The sequence below is a fragment of the Rhincodon typus genome, chromosome 15 (genome assembly GCF_021869965.1).
Source record: "Rhincodon typus isolate 14 chromosome 15, sRhiTyp1.1, whole genome shotgun sequence".
Taxonomy (NCBI): Eukaryota; Metazoa; Chordata; class Chondrichthyes; order Orectolobiformes; family Rhincodontidae; genus Rhincodon; species Rhincodon typus.
In genome coordinates, this window is record NC_063346.1 from 3211966 (window position 1) to 3233804 (window position 21839).

At 42.7% G+C, this 21839-nt stretch overlaps 1 protein-coding gene across 6 annotated transcripts in view; it reads left to right on the forward strand.

The window, feature by feature from the left end:
• garre1 (granule associated Rac and RHOG effector 1) overlaps nucleotides 1-21839 on the forward strand; it is a 200728-nt gene that overhangs the window by 153365 nt on the left and 25524 nt on the right. For all 6 annotated transcript variants that reach the window (XM_048605757.1, XM_048605759.1, XM_048605760.1 and 3 more), the window contains 2 exons: nucleotides 181-342; nucleotides 17318-17473. In XM_048605757.1, the coding sequence (XP_048461714.1) occupies nucleotides 181-342; nucleotides 17318-17473 (318 nt within the window). The remainder of the gene's footprint in view (nucleotides 1-180; nucleotides 343-17317; nucleotides 17474-21839) is intronic.

The following is a 21839-nucleotide window of genomic DNA, read 5'->3' on the forward strand; positions in this document are numbered from 1 at the left end:
AGTTTAATGGTCTTATCCAACAAAATCAGACTTTCTTCAGTTTAATGATTGGCCAATGAATTTGCAATAAGGTGAGGTTTTTGGTAGGGTGTTGGGATACCTTTATGATATATCTGGTACTGAATATATCTACTTTGTTAATCTTTTACACCATGCCTATTTCATGTGATCTTTTCGCAGGGCTGCTGCAGTGAGGCTGAGGTGAAGCAAGCAGGAAGGAAACAGTATCCTGCTCAACCACTTCAGTGTGAGCTTCCCACTGTACCTGTACAAATTGGACCCCATTTTCTGAAGGGCATCTCCTTCAGCGAGTCTGGAGCAGAGAATCTGAAGCTTAAAATGGTAGTTACAAATATATTCTGTAAAGGACTTAGAATTTTTTCTTAATGATAAAACTTACAATATAAAAGCTTTCATAAATTAGAGAATAGCAATGGTACTTGTGATTTGCAGTGATTGTCAGGAGTGCAATTTTTTGATTGTTAAACAATTATTGTATCTTGATTTGATTTCCTTGTACAGTGAATGATATCTAGAATTTTATAGTACAGAAGGAGGTCGTTCGACTGATCGTGTCTGCGCTGGCTCCCAAAAGAGCTATGCAACTAGTCCTATTCTCCAGTCCCAACTCCATAGCCCTCAAAATTAATCACTTTCAAATATATATCCAACTCTCTTTTGAAACCTCGTATGGAATCTGCCTCATCCACTTTCCCAGACAGTGCACTCCAAATCCTAACAACTCTCTGAGTAAAGAAGTTTCTCCTCCTCTCACTCAGAGATAGTAAGAACTGCGGATGCTGGAGTCAGACATCACAGTGTCGAGCTGGAGGAACACAGCAGGCCAGGCAGCGTCAGAGGAACAGGAAAGTTGAAGTTTTGAGTCAGGATCCTTCATCAGAAGTGGGGAGGGAGAGGGAGCTCAGAAATAAATAGAGAGAGGAGGGGTGGGACTGGGGAAGGTAGGTGGGGTGATGATAGGTGAGTGCAGGTAGGCAGTGGTGGGGATTGGTCAGTGAGGTGGGAGGGGCGGATAGGTGGGAGAGAAGATGGACAGGTTGTGCCAGGTCAAGGAGGCGGGAATGAGAGGGAGGGTTGGTCATGGGATGAGGCCAGGGGTGGGGAGATTTTGAAACTGGTAAAGTCCACATTTAGCCCATGGCCTGCTGTATTCCTCCAGCTTCACACTCTGTTCCTCCAGCTTCACACTGTGTTACCTCCTCATCTCACTGCTAGCTCTCTTGCTAACAGTCTTGAAATTGTGACCCTTAGCTACTGATATGCCAACTAGTGGAAACAGAATATCCTTTACCCAGTCAAGATTATTCATAATTTTGAACACCTCAGTGAGGTCACCTCTTAATCTTCTGTACTTAAAGGAGAATGAGCCTAATTTCTCTAATCATTCCTTGTGTCTAAAATTATTCATTCTTGGTCTCATTCTAGTAAATCTCCTTTGAACCATCTCCAGGGCTTTAACATCCTTCCTTGAATAAGATGCCCAGAACTGATCGCAATCTCCCAAATATGGTCTGACCAATGATTTGTAGAGGTTGTAGCATCACATCCTTGCTTTTAAACTCTGTGCCTCTATTTATAAACCCAAGGATCCTATAAGCCTTCTTAGCTACTGTTTCAACTTGCTTGGCTACCTTCAGGGAATCATGTACGTGAACCCTGAGATCCCTCTGCTCATGTACCCCCCTCAGAATTGTGCCATTGGGCCTGTATTGTTTCTCTGTATCTCTTTGACCAAAATGTATTACCTCACATTTCTAACATTTGAGGTTTTATGTGAATGTGGAAGAAGACTACAAGATTAATGCAGGGTTTTATGTACATGTTTCCAAAAGCTGCTTTATTCTGATTGTGAGGTGTTGTTTTTGTTAAGATTTGTGAATGGAAACCACCTGAATTAATTTGTATAGCACCAGTAATAAAAGCTTCATGGTTATCACAAAAGAGCAAAAGAAGCGACATAAGGAGCAGTAACTGCAAGCTTAGTCCTAAAACTAGGTTTCTGGCTCTTGGAAGAGACAGGGGAAATTCCAGAGCAGGAGGTTTAGGTGGTTGAAGGCATGGCTGCCATTGACAGGATGCTGGCATGTACAATGAGAGATGGTAGTATTAGTGAAGCTGCACAAGAGAGGTGAGTACTAGGAGCAGAGTTTCAGAAGGTGAGTCAAAAGACTGGAAATGGTCATTGAACTGGGTGGAGGGGAAGCCATGGAGAGATTTAAAAGCAAGGTATAAGAATTTTTGAATCAAGATGTTGGTTGGTTGGTATCCATTGTAGGTCAGTGAGCTTCGAGTTGAACTGGGCTCGTTATATACAGAATACAATCAGCAGAGTTTAGAGTGCAACGGTGGCTGCAAATATACATACAAAAGTACAAATTTGCAGGAGAAGTAAACCACTTAGCCCCTTGAGTCTGCTCTGTCATTCAATAGAATAGTGTTTGATTTGATTATTCCGTATCCTGCCTTCCCCAATAACCTTTCATCTCCTTGCATATCAAGAATCTGTTGACTTCTACTTCAAACAAATTCAAAGACTCTTGACCATCTGAGAGGAAAAGAATCCTCATCTCTGTCTTAAATGAACAACGCCTTATTTTCAAATAGTGACCCCTCTAATTCTAATCTAGGAGATGCTATTTAGGAGAGTAGTGATTGGCATAGATACAGTTTACAGTGTCAGATAGACTGAAGTAGAGTTGGAGGTGTCTTATATTATGGAGCTAGAGGTAGGTCATCTTTGTGACAGGTTATCGTAGAATCCCTACAGTGTGGAAACAGGCCCTTCGGCCCAACAAGTCCACACCGATCCTCAGAGCATTCCACCCAGACCCATCCCCCTATAACCCACCCACATCCCTCAACACTACAGGCAATTTTCCATGGCCAATCCACCTAGCCTGCATATGTTTGGACTGTGGGAGGAAACCGGAGCTCCCAGAGGAAACCCACGCAGACACAGGGAGAATGTGCAAACTCCACACACAGTCACCCAAGGGTGGAATCAAACCTGGGTCCCTGGCGCTGTGAGGCAGCAGTGCTAACCACTGAGCCGCCGTGCCGAGACAGAAGTATAATTTGAGGTCAGACGAGGCCTTGAAGTTAGTAACTGGTTGCTTAAAAAGGATATGCTGTCTCTTTTCTGTTGCAAGAACGTAAACATGATATGTATCTGGTTTAAAAATTCTGAAAAATTGTAAACCCTTAAGGTATGTAATTTCTCAAACAGCATGCATGTGCTCAAGATTTTGTCTGGAAAGCACACACTATCAGTTCCTGCCATTTCAATCCCAGTGCACGTCTTGTAAATGTGTTTTGAAATGGTTTTATTTCCATTATTAGCTAAAGATACTGATTACACGATTGGAGTCACATGTCTGATTTTTCTCACTGACCTCTGAATGTTCCAATTCAGTTTGGATCTAGGTTCAGCTCTCTGTTACAATTACCACCATGAACATTTTCCCACATCACAAACACAGTTTTGTTGGACCTAGTGGTGTTGCTCTACTCCTGTGTATTTTAGGTGACAATGGCAATTTAACATCCTTAAAGGGTGTTCAGAGACCATGGTCATTATTCGCATGCAGGTTTAAAAAAGAAGAGACTTATGCAGAGCAAAACCATAGAGTAAAGATTGGAAACAGAAAATATTTGAGACACTCAAATCTGGCATCAAATAAGGAGAGAGAAACAGAGTTGCTCTTTAAGATTGATGATCTTTTGTTTCAACATTGTAATGAAGGGATTAACTCAGTTTCTGTTCTTGCTGAGATTTCCTGCAATTTGTTTATATTTTGGCCTTCCAGTATCTGCAGCATTTGTAGCAATGGAGTTATCAGCGCTGCTACAGGTTACTGTCAGGACTTTCTGAGAAGTTGCAGGTCAGTTATGTTTCAAATCAGAAGAACTTCTTTCAGTTTCTATCCAAGAATAATATTTTGGACGCAATGTGCAAGTGATTTGAGGCATGTGTGGTGCTTTTAGCATGCTTGAGAGGCCCACGCTTCCCAAAGCGCTCCAGCACACTGGGGTTTTCTTGTTTTCTGTCTGTATATATTGCGAACTCACAGTTGGAGATTGATCAGTGATTAGCCAACAACTGCATTAATGTTGTATCATGCATCTGCTAGGCTGGTAGAGGGTGAGATAGATTGACCATAGTCTTATTTCCAGTAATGATTTCTATGTTTATATGGAACATGACAGTCCAATAGAAGATAGAGGGTGGTAGTAGAGGGAAAGGATTCAGCCTGGAGCTCGGTGACCAGTGGTGTTCCGCAGGGATCTGTTCTAGGACCTCTGCCCTTTGTGATCTTTATAAATGACTTAGATGAGGAAGTAGAAGGGTGGGTTAGTAAGTTTGCCAATGACACAAAGGTTGGTGGAGTTATGGACAGTGTGCAGGGCTGTTGTAGGTTGCAACGGGACATTGACAGGATGCAGAGCTGGACAAGTAAGTGGCAGATGGAATTCAACCCAGAAAAGTGTGAAGTGATTCATTTTGGAAGGTCGAATTTGAATGCAGAATACAGGGTTAATGGCAGGATTCTTGGCAGTCTGGAGGAACAGATGGATCTTGGAGTCCATGTCCTCAAAGTTGCTACCAAGTTGGTAGGGTTGTTAAGAAGGCGTCTGGTGTGTTGGCTTTCATTAGCAAGGGAATTGAGTCTAAGAGCCGTGAGGTTATGCTGCAGCTCTATAAAACTCTGGTTAGACCATACTTGGAATATTGTGTTCAGTTCTGGTCACCTCATTATAGGAAAGATGTGGAAGCTTTAGAGAGGGTGCAGAGGAGATTTACCAGGATGCTGCCTGGACTGGAGCGCAGGTGTTATGAGGAAAGGTTGAGAGAGCTAGGGCTTTTCTCATTGGAGCGAAGAAGGATGAGAGGTGACTTGATAGAGGTTTACAAGATGATGAGAGGCATAGATAGAGTGGATAGCCAGAGACTTTCCCAGGGCGGAAATGACTATTATGAGGGGGCATAATTTTAAGATGATTGGAGGAAGGTATAGGGCAGATGTCAGAGGTAGGTTCTTTACGCAGAGAGTGGTGGGCATGTGGAATGCGCTGCAGGCAGAGGTAGTAGGGTCAGATACTTTAGAGACTTTTAAGCGACTCTTGGATAGGCACATGGAGGATAATAAAATGTAGGGTATGCAAGGTAGATTGATCTTAGTAGGACAATAGGTCAGCACCATTTTCTGAATGAAAAAAATCCCTCCTCATCATAGTATTAAAGGCTGCCCCTTGTTGTGAGATGTCCCCAGGTTCTCGAGCCATCAGCCGGTAGTATGCCCTATTTATATTTACCCTGTCACACCATGAAAGAACTTTATACATTTCAATGAAATCCCTTCTCATTCTATGAAAGTCCAGGAATACAGACCCAGAGTTTCCTCAAACTTTCTTCATAAACAATTCTGCTACCCAAAATTGATCTGGTGAAACTCTTTTGAACTCTCCCTATGACAAGTATATTCTTCCTTGGATAAAGGGACGAAAACTGTGTTCATTACTCCAGGTGAGGTTTCACCAAGGCTCTATGCACTGCAACTTGCTAAAATATATAAAATCAGGAAAACTTCCTTTTGCCAACAAATGGGAGGTTTACTTCTACTTTTTACTTGGTTTAACACAGGCATTTGGTCTTGTCTGTAGTTGCAGCTTCAAAGGGAGCTATTTTTGTTTCTCTGTTATTTGTTCATAAATCCGTCCGACAGGTTGGTGAATGTAAGCACAAGAGGTCTATGAGCAGGAGTAGGCTAAATGCTCTGCCAATCGTTATCAAGATCAGAAATCACATGACACCAGGTTAAAGTCCAACAGGTTTATGTGACAACACAAGCTTTCAGAGCTTCACTCCTCCTTCAGGTGTTAGTGAGAAATAGTATCTGACACAGAATTTGTAAGTAAAAGATCAAAGGGTCACACCACTGATGAGGCTATATGAAACAAAGCTAAGATGCTGTCAAATCTTCAATCAGTTAGAAGGTTTTAATTGATTAATATGTGTATGTAAATCCCTGAATTCCTTTCAAATCACTGTCCTGAGAGAACTAAAGGTTTTATCAGTGTAAAGAAGAGGTGACATTTTAGGTCAGACAATGCGTATTAAGTCTGAGGCCTTGTTTAGAATCTGTTTGTGTTTTGGTTTGGAGTCAAACTGGTTTTATTTCTAAAGTAGGAATTTATAAAGCACCACATTGACTGACTGACTGACTGTCTATAAACTGTGTACTCTTTGAACAAAATAGAATGTATCTGCAAATACAAATTTGCCCCAATGATTTACATATGTGTCTGTGTGGGTGTGTGTGTTTATGTGGTGGAGGGGGGAATAGACAGAATGAGTGAGTGTGTGAGAGAGGGAGAATGGGAGAGAAAGTGTGAATGTGTGTGTGAGTGAGGGGGGAGAGAGAGCATGAGCCTGTGTGTGTGTGAGAGAGAGAGAGAGAGAGAGAGAGAGAGAGCGCGTGTGTGTACAATGTTCACGCACACTCTTCACACACGCGCACTCTTCACACACCCACACCTATTCTGAAGAAGTCCTATCAGACTTTAAATGTTAACTCTATTTCTCTGTAAATGCTGCCAAATCTGCTATCTCCGTTGCTTTCCATTTTTATTCCAGATTTCCAGCGCTCGCAGTATTTTGTTTTTTCATGTTGGTATGTGACCTACCTGAAGGTGAGTGAATTGCCTGAGGCAGTAAGCTAAGCAATCTCCTTGACTGCTCCAACGCTGGATAGTGTTTAAAACCTGTGGCACTGCCCTGCAGAATGTCACTTTTTGTCAGCTGTAAACAAATGCTGTTGACTTTGTGCAATGGCTGGAACTCCAGAAGTTTGCTTACGATATTTGCCAAGTCCGGCCTCTCGGAAACAAAATACTACAGATGCTGGAAATCTGAAATAGTCAATATAATAATAACATCTTTGGATCAGTGTTAACTATGCAACAACAGCCAGTGAATCAATGAGTGAATCCAGAGCTTCACATGTAAGCTTTGCATGATGGGAATTAGCCTAAAAAATTGAAAGGTGTAATGCAGAGTGTGGGATGCATGTTGAGATGTTTTGTTTTGTAACGTGCACAGTAATTTGAATGGAGCTGAGACTTTCTCTCTTGTATTTTGCTTCCAGTTTTATTAATGAGCCTGATATGCAGTTTGTGCCATGTGTCCGGGTTGGCAATGTCTGAAGTTAATACTTCTCGTTTACGTATTGAAAGTAAACAGGGGTATTGTCATGACCAAACAGAACCCACCCGAATATTTGTTGCGTATGGTGTAAGTGTGCAGAAAGTGTGGGTCTGAAATGAAAGCAACCTCTTGTGCTGAGTTTGAAGAACGAATAACTTCAGATTCCCAGAAACACAGTGCTTGCATTTCACTTTCAAGTGGGTTGTACAATAGGAGGGATGTATTTACAGTGGCACATTCACAGGATTTTTTAATAAAGTGCTCTACTGTTCTGTGTGAAAGTGATGGATAATTAATAAATGAAACAGACTATCCTGGGTTCTATTGGAGGCAGATGGTGATTAGATTGGAAATGTTTTTGGTGAAGAGGAAATGAAGAGCTGGTGAAAAGTGCAACTCTCGATGTAGCTTTTCCATTTAGGACCTATTAGCTTGATCATAATGCTTCTGCTGGGCCTGTTTTCCTACACCTGACCCTTTCACTTTATTAAGACCTTGATTTCTGCTCATGAGCGCAGTTCCACGGGCTTCGAACATTCTCCAATCCTTCATACAGTGACTAGTGTTCATGTATGATTTTTACTGGGAACGTTGGCTGGCTTTTCAACTGTGAGAAGCATCACACCTGAGCCTATGTCTGTCCCTGCTCATCATCCTTATAAACACTTTGTTATGACCATCCAGCAACCTCTAATGAAGCAGAAATGCTGATCGGCTTTTCCATCCTTTGACATTGATGCCCACTGCTGGCCATTTGCCTACAGAAAATTAACTTGCAACAGTGTGCATCTGTACACCATAACCATTCCTTGAATAGTAAATTTGTAATGCTGCAATGCTATTCCAGCTTTTGACGGGTTAATTAAGTTGATAGTTTAACAGTTTTTTGCTAATGGAGAGCTGTGCCTAAGTGTGTGATGTACTTGAGCTGAAATGACTATTGTTCTTGACAGCTGCTTATATCAAATGGATTTGGTTTAGCGTCTGTGTTCACAGATGTGACATCAGGTTTTGATTATATAAAATTTGCCTCTCAACACATTGGTATTTGAAATGGCAGTGACATTCCCTTCCAGCTTGTTATTTCCTTTGAGACCTTGGAGCTGACATTGTTATAACACTTGTGTATTTTTGAGTGTCTTTATGGTCATCTGGGAATGTCTGTGATATAGAACAACAAAGAATAAAGAGCAATACAGCACAGGAACAGGCCCTTCGGCCCTCCAGGCCTGCTCCGACACATTTTGCCCTTCCATACTAAAACTGATGTGTTGGGTTTTATGTTGCCTTGTAACATCTCAACCTGTGTCTTTAGCTGCTGATGTCTGAGTGCTTTAAGTTGTAACAAGAATTTCACATGTTTTACCATGATGGTTCATATTCAATATTTCTTGGGCAATTTGAGCTTTCAAGGATTGTGGAAAAACTGATTTATTTCAGTTTTATGGGAATACTTGGACTGTTCTTGAAAGGTCACTGTGGACAGTGACCATTTTCTTTAAACAAGGCTTCACAGAAATCACTTGACTGACAACTGTTCTGCTGTAAACTCCTGCTGGGGTTATTTGAGTAGTAAGTAGTTGAAGAGTACTTTGGTTTCTGGAATTAGTTAGGGAACAAGAGCCTTGTAGAGAAGTGCTGCCCAGCTGATCTCCTCCTATTTTCTGGAGATCTGTCTTGCTGAGCTCAGGATGAAACCAATTTGTGTTTCTAAAAGAGAGATGGAAGCAACAGCTCAACCTTATATTTTCTAAGCAAGCTGTATCTGTCAAGACTCCAGAAGCAATTGTGCATTCTTGGTTTATTAACCACACATGCCAGAACATCAGAATGGCAGATTTTGAAACATTCTACATATTAACTTTTTAGCCTTCAAAAATTGGCTAAGTGATTTTTTTTTCAGAAAGTTGATCTCTACAAAGAAACCTTTTTTAAATCCTTCACCAGGCTATGTATTCATCAGCTTTGCCTATGTATGTATAGAAGGATAAACTTTTACAGAATGCCAACTGTGTATGTTAACCAGTTATTGTATCTTTGTTTTGGCATGTAAAGACAATATCATATTATTTTTGGTCATTTTGATTGCGGACACAAATGAGAAAATGCTTTAAAACCAAGGAATGTAGAAGGAATTGCTGCACTTTTATAAACAAGTTACTGAAACTCACTGTGGTATTTATGCTGCAACTTTATTTAAGCAGTGAACGAAGCTGTTTGTAGACAGGGGTGTATGCAGAGCAGGATTTTGCCAGCAACAAGTACCTAATTAGTTTGTGAAGATGTGACTAGTTGTGGATGCCAGAAGTCATCACCTTGATGACAGCTCTCTGATTAGTTCCTGGACAGCTGAACAGCTTGTGTGTGTGTGAACGATACAGTAAGAAAGCCTTTGAACCCCTGGAAAGATGTGTGTGTACCATCCCTGCAGCCCAATATACACCTGTTAATACACCCCACACTATGTCTCGTACGCTGTTCCCTTTAACATATCAGTGAAGCACACGTGTATGATGTGTAACTGTAAGCACAATTCCCCATGGCAGCTGTATTTTATAGAATCAGAGAGAGTAGGAACTGCAGATGCTGGAGAATCCGAGACAACAACGTGCAGGGCTGGATGAACACAGCAGGCCAAGCAGCATCATAGGAGCAGAAAGGCTGACGTTTCGGGCCTAGCCCCTTCATCAGAAAAGGGGGAGGGGAAGGGGGTTCTGAAATAAATAGGGAGAGGGTGGGAGGCGGATAGAAGATGGATAGAGGAGAGGATAGGTGGAGAGGAAACAAACAGGTCGAAGAGGTGGGGAAGGGGCCAGTAAAGGTGAGTGTAGGTGGGGAGTTAGGGAGGGGATAGGTCAGTCCAGGGAGGACGGACAGGTCAAGGGGGCGGGATGAGGTTAGTCGTTAGGCACTTTTCCCTGCAACTGCAGGAAGTGCTACACCTGCCCCCATACCTCCTCCCTCACCCCCATCCCAGGCCCCAAGCAGATGTTCACCTGCACATCTGCCAATGTGGTATACTGCATCCGCTGTACCCGGTGTGGCTTCCTCTACATCGGGGAAACCAAGCGGAGGCTCGGGGACCGCTTTGCAGACCACCTACGCTCGGTTTGCAATAAACAACTGCACCTCCCAGTCGCGAACCATTTCAACTCCCCCTCCCATTCCTCAGACGACATGTCCATCCTGGACTTCCTGCAGTGCCACAACGATGCCACCCGAAAGTTGCAGGAACAGCAACTCATATTCCGCTTGGGAACCCTGCAGCCCAATGGTATCAATGTGGATTTCACAAGCTTCAAAATCTCCCCTCCCCCTACCGCATCCCAAAACCAGTCCAGCTCGTCCCCGCCTCCCTAACCTGTTCTTCCTCCCACCTATCCCCTCCTCCCACCTCAAGCCGCACCCCCATCTCCTACCGACTAACCTCATCCCGCCCCCTTGACCTGTCCGTCCTCCCTGGACTGACCTATCCCCTCCCTAACTCCCCACCTACACTCACCTTTACTGGCTCCATCCCCGCCTCTTCGACCTGTTTGTTTCCTCTCCACCTATCCTCTCCTCTATCCCTCTTCTATCCACCTCCAACTCTCTCCCTATTTATTTCAGAACCCCCTTCCCCTCCCCCTTTTCTGATGAAGGGTCTAGGCCCGAAACGTCAGCCTTTCTGCTCCTATGATGCTGCTTGGCCTGCTGTGTTCATCCAGCGCTGCACCTTGTTGTCTCGCTGTATTTTATACTCTGGTTAGCAGTAAGCATGAACTAAGTTTCCTTACTTAACAAGAATTGCCATTTATTACAAATAAATAAGTTCGAACTACAGGTTAACAATTATGAACCATCAGCATACAACTCTAACCCACTTACACACACCAACAGATGCAGACAGCGAACGACAATGGATGTTGTGGGTGGAAGGAAAATCTGGCAAAGCTGTTCAGTGACCCCTGTTCACAGGATCTGTTAAGATCTTTCTTGTACTGATCAGCATGTTGCTTCTCTGTCTTCCTTCTCTGGATGCTTTCACTGATTTTACAGGGAGGCACGGGTGAGTGGTTCAAGGTCATATTAATTAAAAGTCATAGCTTCTGAACACAACAACTTCTAAACACAGCAACCTCTGAAGAAAAGATAACTGATTTTATCAAGCTTAAAGTTGCTTTTACCGCAGAGAACTGAGCTCCTGAGCTGATGGAAGTCTAGAGGCTTCTCTGCATCTTGTTCATAGTCACAAGCTTTTCTGCTACCTGAGAACAAATCTCACAGTTGTTAGCAAGCAGAAGATCTTTGTCATCGATAACTGGCCACGAGTCCACAGACCACTCAGCTGCTTGTAGCTGGTTGAAGCTCCATTTGTATACACCTCATGGGCTCCAGCTTATCTGAAAACTACACTTCAAATACTGCTTGAACAAGCAGCAGGTGTTTATAATATGTGAGGTTACTTGCTTTTAAAAACTACAGTAATCCTTCAATACTCCTTGGCTTTGAAAATAATTCTTTTCTCATATCAGTCCTCAACAGAAAAGAAAAGTAAAAGATACAGTCTTTATAGAAAGCCTGTTGTTTATTGATCCATTTGGCAGAATAATCTCCTCTTTCCTGCTGATCTCTGTAATTATACTGGAGTTGAGTAAAAATTTGACACTTATATTTCTGAATATGTGATAACACTTGTAAAAACATTTTTGTAAATATGTTTTTACACAAGACCAAATGGTTTGAAAATAGAACATGTTGAGGCATTGTCAAAATACTTTGGATAAGATATACTAGCATTGGAGAGGATCTGCAGTGCAGATTCATCAGAATGATCTGGATATAAAAAGGGTTAAATTATGATTGGTTGCATAGACTTGGCTGGATCTTGAATTTAGACAGCTGAGGAAATTATCTAATCAAGATGTTTAAACTAACAAAGGGATTCAATAAGGTAGACACAGAAAAACCACTTGCTCTGGTATGGCAATCAGAACAAGGAAATAGGCAAAGCAGATCCTCTCCAATGCCAGTATATCCTTCCTGAAGTATAATGCCCAGAAATGAAGGCTTTGTTCCAGATATATCAATGCAGTGATACTACATAATCACGATGTAAAAAATAATCAAGTGACACAACCTTAGTCTGAGGATCATTGATTGTTGTAGCTAGTACCTCTACAATTTCTACTCCGTTCCCTCAGCACCCTGGGATATATTCCAACTAGACCAAGTAACTTATCCACTTTAAGTACCTCCTGTTTAACCATTTTTACCTTGTCCAGCATCCTCTACAATGACTGCAGCTTTGGCAAAGTTGTTTTCCTTGGGAAACATCAAGTAAAGCACTTTTTCTATACCTTCAATACCTAAAGACCAAAAATGTCTTTTGCCTCCACCAATGGTCTTAATGTTAGTTTCAAGATTCAGTGCCTTTTCTGGAAATTGCACTAAAAATACTGTGTCCAGCTATAGGCTGTATAAGACACCTCTTTCTGCTCTGGGTATAATCAGGATATAGTCGGGAGTGTGATGGAATACTCCCCACTTGTCTGGATGAGCGCAGCTCCAACAAGAAACTCCACTCAAAAAACTCATCACCATCCAAGACAGTGCATTCTGTTTGATTGGCTCCACATCCACCACTTGAAATGCTCACTCCCTTCATTATTGGTAGACAATGGCAGCAGTGTGTACCATCTACAAACCAGACCACATCTCACCAAGGATCTTTCAACAGCACCTTCCAAACGCACAACTTGTATCATCTAGAAGAACAAGGGCAGCAGACACATGGGAGCACCGCCATCTGTAGGTTTCCTCTCCAAGCCACACACTATGCTGATTTAGAACTTTCACTGTCACTGGATCAAAATTCAGAAACTCCCTCCCTCACAGCCCTGTGGGTATCATTAGTGGTTCAAGAAGACAGCTCAACATCGCCTTCTCCAGGGCCATTAGGGTTAGGCAACAAATACTGGCTGAGCCAGCTGCACTCCCATGAAGGCATGAAAATATCCTGAATCCTCAGACTGAATTGACATCCCCATATATATTCTTGGATATACAAGATTGAATTCCCAAGATAATGAAATTAAAAGGCATGCAATTGGAAAACCTTCAGAGTGGAATTCTGGTATTGCCTCTTTCAGTCACCTCTGTTCTGTTTTAGGGGTGAGTGTGTGGTGGGTGGCTGGCTGGCACTGATTTGAGATGTGTGCCAACCTGTACCCTTTCTGCTGAAAATCTGTATTGAATGTATTAAAGAGGAACTGTTTCTACCGGCAGGTAGGACAGTAATGAGAGGACACCGATTTAGGATCATTGACAAAGAAAAACTAGAAATGAAATAATTTATTAACGCAGTGGCTTGCACAGGAAGATTCAACAGTGACTTTCAAAGGGAATTGGATAGCACTTGAATAAGAAAAATTCGCAAAGTTATGAGAAAGAGCAAGGGAGTGGAAGTAATTGGATAGTTCTTTCAAAGAGCTGACACAGGCACAGTGGGCTGAATGGTCATTTATGACTCTCCCAACAAAGGCATTTTATGGACCAGATCCTCTCCAGCTCAAGAAATTTAAGCCACAAGGGATTGTGAGGGTAAATATAAACTTCAAATAGAGTGTGATATCCCTGTGAGGGAACATATGAAGGAAAGTTCTGGTGAGCTGCAGTATAATTGAATGGAAAAAGGATGAATCATTATGAGTGCATGAAAACTCACTGATCAAAGCATGCTGGAGATATTTGTGGTCAGCCCAGTGGATTGGTTATGTGATTAATGGTCAGATTAATAGATGTCGTGCAGCTCCTTCTGCACCTTATTTTCCAGCGGTCCCCAGGACTGACATCAACAAGCTTTTTAAAAACAAGTTTTTAATTGTGCTCATGTGGGACTTCTGTTTATGTGATCTATTACACCTTACCATTACAGACAGATGTCTGATATATTGCACAAACTTACACAGCAAGAAATAAATTGCTGTTTAAAAAAATCTTTAATAAGATTTGTGTGTGAGTTTGAGTGCATTGCCCACAAATGGAGACCAACGAGGAAGATAATTTGGTCCAAACCGCCTCATCTAGCAGAAAGAAAACTATAACTGCCCCTTCCTTTTCAGTTAATGCATCCAGCTGTTTTTTAAATTGATGCCAGGGCTTTTGTCTCGACTGCTCAAAGCAATGTCTGCTCTGTTGTAATTCTCTTCCATCAACCCTAAATTTACCTTTCTTTACTTATGAACTGTTCTCACAACTTGGTCTGCAGTTGTGTTAAGAATTAGGCTTATTTATTATGTTACCTTGCTTTTTAAGATGTCAAAAATGGAAAGGAGGGTTAATACGATGTGTTTGTGGTGACCAGCACTGGTAACAATCCTTGGAAATGCAGTTTGGTCAGAGCATTTTGCTATTTGCTTTCCTCTTTTGACTTTGTAGTGCAACCCTCTGTTTCGCTTGTTGATTGCTGCTTTACAGTGGTTGCAAACCAAAAGTGGATGAAATTCACTGCACCTTTTCAGAAGGTTTTGATTCCTTGCTGTTATATTTGGGCATCATTCATTTCTGCAATGGCTGTTATTCCAGCTTGGAGCTAACTCAATAAAGACCATGATAACTAGGACTGCTCCAAGCAGCTTTTCTTAGCAGCTCACATCAACAATCAACATTTGCTGAGTGTTTATGGAGTTAAAGCTATGGAGTCATACAGCACAGCAACAGACCCTTTGGCCCAACTCATCCATGCTGACCAAAAAACCAGTTTCCAAAATTGAACTAGTCCCATTTGCCTACGTTTGGCCCATAGCCCCCTCAACCTTTCCTATCCATTTACTTGTTCAAATGTCTTTTAAATGTTGTAATTGTGCTCACCTCTACCACCACCTCTGGTAGCTCATTCCATATACACACCACCCTCTGTGTGAAAACGTTGCCCCTAAAGTCCCTTTTAAATCTTGCCCCTCTCACCTTAAACCTATGCCATCTAGTTTTGGATTCCCCTACCCTGGGGAAAAGACCTTGGCTATTCACCTTATATATGCCCCTCATAATTTTATAAATCTTTATAATGTCATCCCTCAGCCTTCTATACGCCAGCGAAAAATGTCCCACCCTATCCAGCCTCCCCTTAACTCAAACCCTCCAGTGTTGGGAACATCCTTGTAAATTATTTTTGCACCCTTTCCAGTTTAATCATATGCAGTACTCCCAATGTAGCCTTACCTTGTATAGCCGCAACATGACAATCCAACTCCTATACTCAGTGCTCTGACCAGTGAAGGCAAGCATGCGAAACACCAGCTTCGCCTTCCTGTCTACCTGTGACACCACTTTCAAGAAACTGTGTACCTGCGCCCCTTGGTCTCTCTGTTTGACAACATTCTCCCAGGCCCTGCCAGTAACTGTCTAAGTCCTGCCCTGGTTTGTCTTATCAAAATGCAACACTTCACATTTATCTAAATTAATCTCCATCTGCCATTCCTCGACCCACTAACCTAGTTGATCAAGATCCTGTTGTTCTCTAGATAACCTTCTTCACTGTACACAAACTACCAATATTGGTGTCATCCGCAAACCTACCAACCATGCCTCTTACATTCTCATCCAAATTATTGATATAAATATGAAACAACAGTGGATGCAGCACTGATCCTTGCAGCACATTGCTGATCACAAGCCTCCAAACTGAACAACAACCCACTACCACTGCTCTCTGTCTCCTATCATCAAGCCAATTTTGTATCCAATTGGCTCGCTCTCCTTGGATCCCATATGATCGAATTTGCTAACCAGTCTACCATGCGAAACCTTGTCAAAGGTCTTGCTAAAATCTGTGTAGGTAACTTCTACCACTCTGCCTCCATCAATCTTCTTCGTCACCTCTTTAAAAAAACTCAGCCAAGTTTGTGAGAAAGCCATGTTAACTATCTCTAATCAGTCCTTGTCTTTGCAAATGCATGTAAATCCTGTCTGTCAGAATCCCTTCCAACAGTTGCTCACTGTTCTGTAGTCACCTGGCTTTCCCTTGCAGCCTTTCTTAAATAATGGCACCATATTTGGCACCCTCCAGTCTTCTGGCACCTCACCTATGGCTGTCAGTGATATAAATAACTCCGCTCAGGGTCCCTTAATTTCTTCCCTAGCTCCCCACAATGTCCTGGGATATACTCGATCATGTCCCAGTAATTTATGCAGTTTAAGACCTCCAGCACTTCCTCTTCTGTAATGTGGACTCTTTTCGAGACATCACTGTCTATTTCCCCAGGTTCCCTAGCTTCCATGTATTTCTCCACAGTAAATACTGGCCCAAAATATTCATTTAGGATCTCACCCATCTCCTTCACTTCCACACATAGATGACCTCGTTGATCTGCTCCTCCTGATTTCCCTCCTAAGTGTACTCCTACACCACCTATATCCTCAAGGGATTCACTGATCCCAGCTGTTTATACCTGACATATGCCTCCTTTCTCTTGATCAGAGCCTCAATATCTGTAATCATCCAGTGTTCCCTACTCCTGCCAATCTTGCCCTTCACACTAACCAGAACATGCTGGCCCTGAACGCTTGTTGTCTCATTCTTCAAAATTTTCAGTTTTAGCACAAGCATCGCTGTTTTGATTTCATCCCCTTTTAAAGGCAAAAGTATGATTTTCTGTTTTATAAATGTGAGGTTTATTACTCAATAATGGTCTAAAATAATTGAGGTGAAGAAAGTGATCCATTTGGAAGAGGGCTTGCATAGCAAGTCAATACTTTAACATATTGAAGAACCCAGACCAGGGACTGAGATCCAAATACTATTGCACTAGAAAAGAGCAAGGAAGGGCAGGTGGTGAATGGAGGTCCTGGTGGATTATGTCAATTTGGATTTCAAAATCCTTTTGAATGAATGGAAATGGACGAAGCAGGTATTTCCACAGTTCTTGAGCTGGGTAAAGAAATAATTCACAGCTGGAGATAGATAAAATGCACTATTTCTTCAACCTAACTTGTGTTCTCACAAACCTGTTCTACTTTTCTCTTTAAACTGTAAAGGTTTGTATTAAAGGAAAGAGATTTGTTTTAACAGATGGCTGTTATATGGAAAACTCACATGGGCTTTGTTTGCAGCAAGCAATGGTGCAACTTATCAAGGAGGCAGCTGGGCAGAACGAAGTCTCACCACGAGATGAGTCTCCGACAGAGATCCTCAATCAGGTCTGCCCCTCCACGTGGCGTGGTGCCTGCAAAACTGCTGTGCAGTTGCTGTTTGGACAGGCAGGATTGGTAAGTAGCTGCAACTTTGATTTGTTATTGCCTGTATGGGAGACCACACAGGGCAAATATGCTGGTTTACAATCCGTTTACTGTATTCTGCTCTTAACCAGGCATCAGTGAGAAGTGGTCTTTGCAAGATAGAGTCCAGAATGACAAGTCAGTCTAGTAATTGTAATCCATTCTCAGCACCTGGTTGGAATTGCATTACTGGAAGCCTTGGAAACAAGATTACTATTATTTCTTTAGCTGCATACAACGTATGCACTGAAGATCACACTTTTTTTATAACTAATTAACAGACTGCATTCTTGTTATGTCATCTTCACAGCATGCTTTCCTACTTTGTCATCTCTAATTTATCAACTTTGCATTCAATTCCCTCATCTAAGACATAGACATAAATTGTAAAACATTGAGGGCCCAGCACACATCCCTGTGGGCCCCAACTCATCAGAACCTGCCAATCTGAAAAAGATCCATTTATGCAGACTCTGTTTTCTGTCATCCTGCCAGCCAGTCTTCTGTTCATGTTAATATTTTACCCCCATGTCATGATTTCCTACTTTGCACAAAAATCATTGTGCAATTTTGTCACATGCCTTCTGGAAATCCAAGTACATGCATCCACAGGTTCCCCTTTATCTACAGAACATGTTACGCCTTCAAAGAATCCCTTCCGCCCAGCCCAGCCCAGCCCAGCCCAGCCCACAAATACCCTTTGACTCCCTTGTTTGTCAAGAATTTATCTACCTCTGTGAAATAACTGCACAGAGGCCGGGTCCCATCACCATTCACTCTTTACTTACTAGTGCAGAATACACTGGCTGTGGCTCAGAAGTCAGTCCATAGCTTCGGAGATTCTAATCTGGTTATATTGGTCAGCCAAGGCTTTCCTGATTTGGCCCAGGTTAACACCCCTAATCAAGAACCTCACAGTTAATGAGGTCAACCTGTTCCCAATCGCTGCACTCTGCCTTAAAAATATTCAATGAACCTGCCTCTACCACTCACTGGTAAAGAGAGTTCCTAAGACTCACTATCCTCAGGCAGAGAAGAAATTCCCCTGATCTCTGTCTGAAATGGGTAAACCTTTGTTTTTGAACAGCGTAACGTACTTTTAGGCTTTCCCAAAAGAGGGGACATCCTTTCAACAACCACCTTGCCAAGTCCCAACATTTAAATATGATCACCTCTCAGTTCTTTTAAATGCCAATAAATGCACATGCAATTTGCCCAGTTTTTCCTCATAAGTTAACATGCCTAAACTAGGTGTAATTCCAGTGAACCTTCTCTGATCTGGGTCTACAAGGCATTTACGTCTTTAGAACAGAATCCCTACAGTGTGGAAACAGGCCATTCGGCCCAACAAGTCCACACTGACTCTCTGAAGAGCATCCCACGCACGCTCACCCCCTAACCTATCCCTGCAATCCTGCATTCCCCATGGTATATCCACCTAGCCTACACAACCCTGAACACTATGAGCAATTTAGCACGGCCAATCCACCCAACCTGCACATCTTCAGACTGTGGGAAGAAACCAGAGCACCCGGAGGAAACCCATGCAGACACTGGGAGAACGTGCAAACTCCACAGAGACAGTTGCCCGAGGCTGGAATTGAACCGGGTCCCTGGTGCTGTGAGGCAGCAGAGCTAACCTCTGAGCCACCGTGCTGCCCCACTTTCTTAAATAAGGAGACCAAAACTGCATACAGAACTACTGATGTGGTTTTACCAACAGGCCAGACAATTGTGGCAAAAAATCCCTACTTGTGTTTGCCATTCCCCTTGCAATAAATTACAACGTTTTATTTGTCTTCTTAATAACTTACTTTACCTGTACTTATAGACTTTCGTGATTCATGTCACACAAGTGCAAGGCAATTGCCATGCCTAACAAGAGAATCCAAGCACCGCCCCTTGACATTCAATGACATTGTCATCACTGAATCCCACATTCCCAATGTTCTGGGTTGCCATTGACCGTAACTTGATCTGGACTATCCCAATGGACTTGGGCGGCACGGTGGCACAGTGGTTAGCACTGCTGCCTCATAGCGCCAGGGACCTGGGTTCGATTCCAGCCTCGGGCAACTGTCTGTGGGGAGTTTGCACATTCTCCCAGTGTCTGCGTGAGTTTCCTCGGTGCTCCGGTTTCCTCTCACTGTCCAAATATGTGCGGGTTAGGTGGATTGGCCATGCTAAATTGCCCGTTGTGTTCAGGGAGGTGTAGATGGGGGGATGGGTCTGGGTGGGTGCCCTGAGGTTTGGTGTGGACTTGTTGGGCCGAAGGGCCTGTTTCCACACTGTAGGGATTCTATGATATATCCATATAAATACTGTGGCTACAAGAGTGGATCAGAGGAATCCTGCAGCAAGAAACTTATCTCCTGATACCCCAAAGCCTGTTCACCAACTACAAGGCACAAGTCAAGAGTGTGGTGGAATTCTGCCCATTTGCCTGGATGGGTAGAGCTCCAAAGACACTCAAGAAGCTTGACACCATCCAGGACAAAGCAGTGTGCTTTTTTGACGTCTCATCCACAAACATCCACTCCCTACACCACTGACACTCAGTAGTAAGAGTGAACACCATCTGCAAAATTCACTGCAGAAATTCACCAAAGCTCCCTACATAGCACCTTTCAATCCCATGGCCACAGCCATGTTAATAGGGCAACAACAGCAGATACATGGAAACACCACCACCTGCAAGTTCCTCTCCAAGCCACTCACCACCCTGACCTGGAAATATATTGCCATTCCTTCAGTGTTGCTGGGTGAGGATCCTGGAATTCCTTCCCTAACAACATTGTGTGTGTATCTATGCCAAATGGACTGCAGCAGTTCAAAAAGGCAGCTCACCACCGCCTTCTCAAGGGCACTTAGAGATGGAAAATAAATACTGGACATAAATAGTGAGGCCCATATCCTTTGAATGAAAGAAAAGAATATACCAGGACACTGATCTTGGGTAGATGTAAGTGTGGAATTCGAGAGACAGATCAACTATGATCTTGTTGAAATGGCAGAGCTGGTTTGAAGAGGCAGCTGGTCTATTTCTTCTATTTTGCAGCTCACCCGCTTTGTTATAACTACTGCATACGTTAAGACACAGACCTTTTTAGTTCTGTCTTTTCACTATTCTTGTAATCTCTGGTTTTGTCTGCTGGTGCACTCTTGGGTTTATACATTCTGTCACTTGCTGCCACAATCTGATTATCATTTCCCTTTAACCACCCTGCTCTCTGACCTTACCTCTTCTCTATTTAATTCATCTCATCCTCTCAATACTGATCCCTCACCCCCAACATTTAAAATTTGTTCTACCTCCCAAGTTATGCAACCCACCAAAATATTAGTCCCAAAACAGTTCAGGTGAAGAACATTCTAACAGTACAGTTCCAATTTTGCCAGTCATGGTGCCAATGCCCTATCAATTGAAACCTGTTTCTCCCATACCAATCGTTTGAACTGGAGCTTTACTACCTTTGAGGTTTTGCTTTTTAGTTCAGCCCCTGTCTGGTCATACTCCTTTAGTGACACCTCTTGTTTTAGTTTTATCTATGTGGATCACAGCCACTGGATCCTATCCCTTCCACAACAAGTTCCTTGCCAGCCCAGTACAGATGGCCCAAACCCTGGCAGGCAACACAGCCTGAGCACTTGCTGCTGGCTACAGAGTATTGAGCCTACCCCCTGACTATATTATTCCCTATGACATTCCTATTCACTCCCCTGGCTGTCTATGCCATAGTCAGTTCACTCTATCACCCTGTAGCCATTGCTCTTGTCCATATATTTGCAGAAATCTCAAACCTGCCAGACAATTGCAAACACTAAGGCTCCACCATTTATCAGGTGTTGGTCCCCTTATCTAATGCATTCGTGGTCACACACAACTATTCCTGACCATGGACGAAACTAGAAGGCTTATGGGTTGTGATCACCTTATGGTTAAAAAGTATCCAGGTACCTTTCCCCTCCCTGATGTGTCACGGTGTGTGTAGTTTGGCCGCCAACTTAAACTCTGAGCCTAAATTCATGCAGCAGCAGACAGATGTGTTTGCTCTGGATCACGTTGGCGTGCAGGAGCTCTTGTTGAATTATTATGTAATCTCTAGTTTTGTCTGCTGATGCACTCTTGGGTTTAGTCTGGGAGTTGGATATAGCACTTGGGTCTGAAGGGATCAAAGAATATGGGGAAAAAGTGGGAACAGGCCCTTGGGTTGGATGATCAACCATGACCATATTGAATGATGGAGCATACTCAAAGGGCCAAATGACTTGTTCCTGCTCCTGTTTTTCTATGTTTTTCTATGTTTTTCTGTTTTTCTATGTTTTTCTATGTTTTTCTATGTTTTTCTATGTTTTT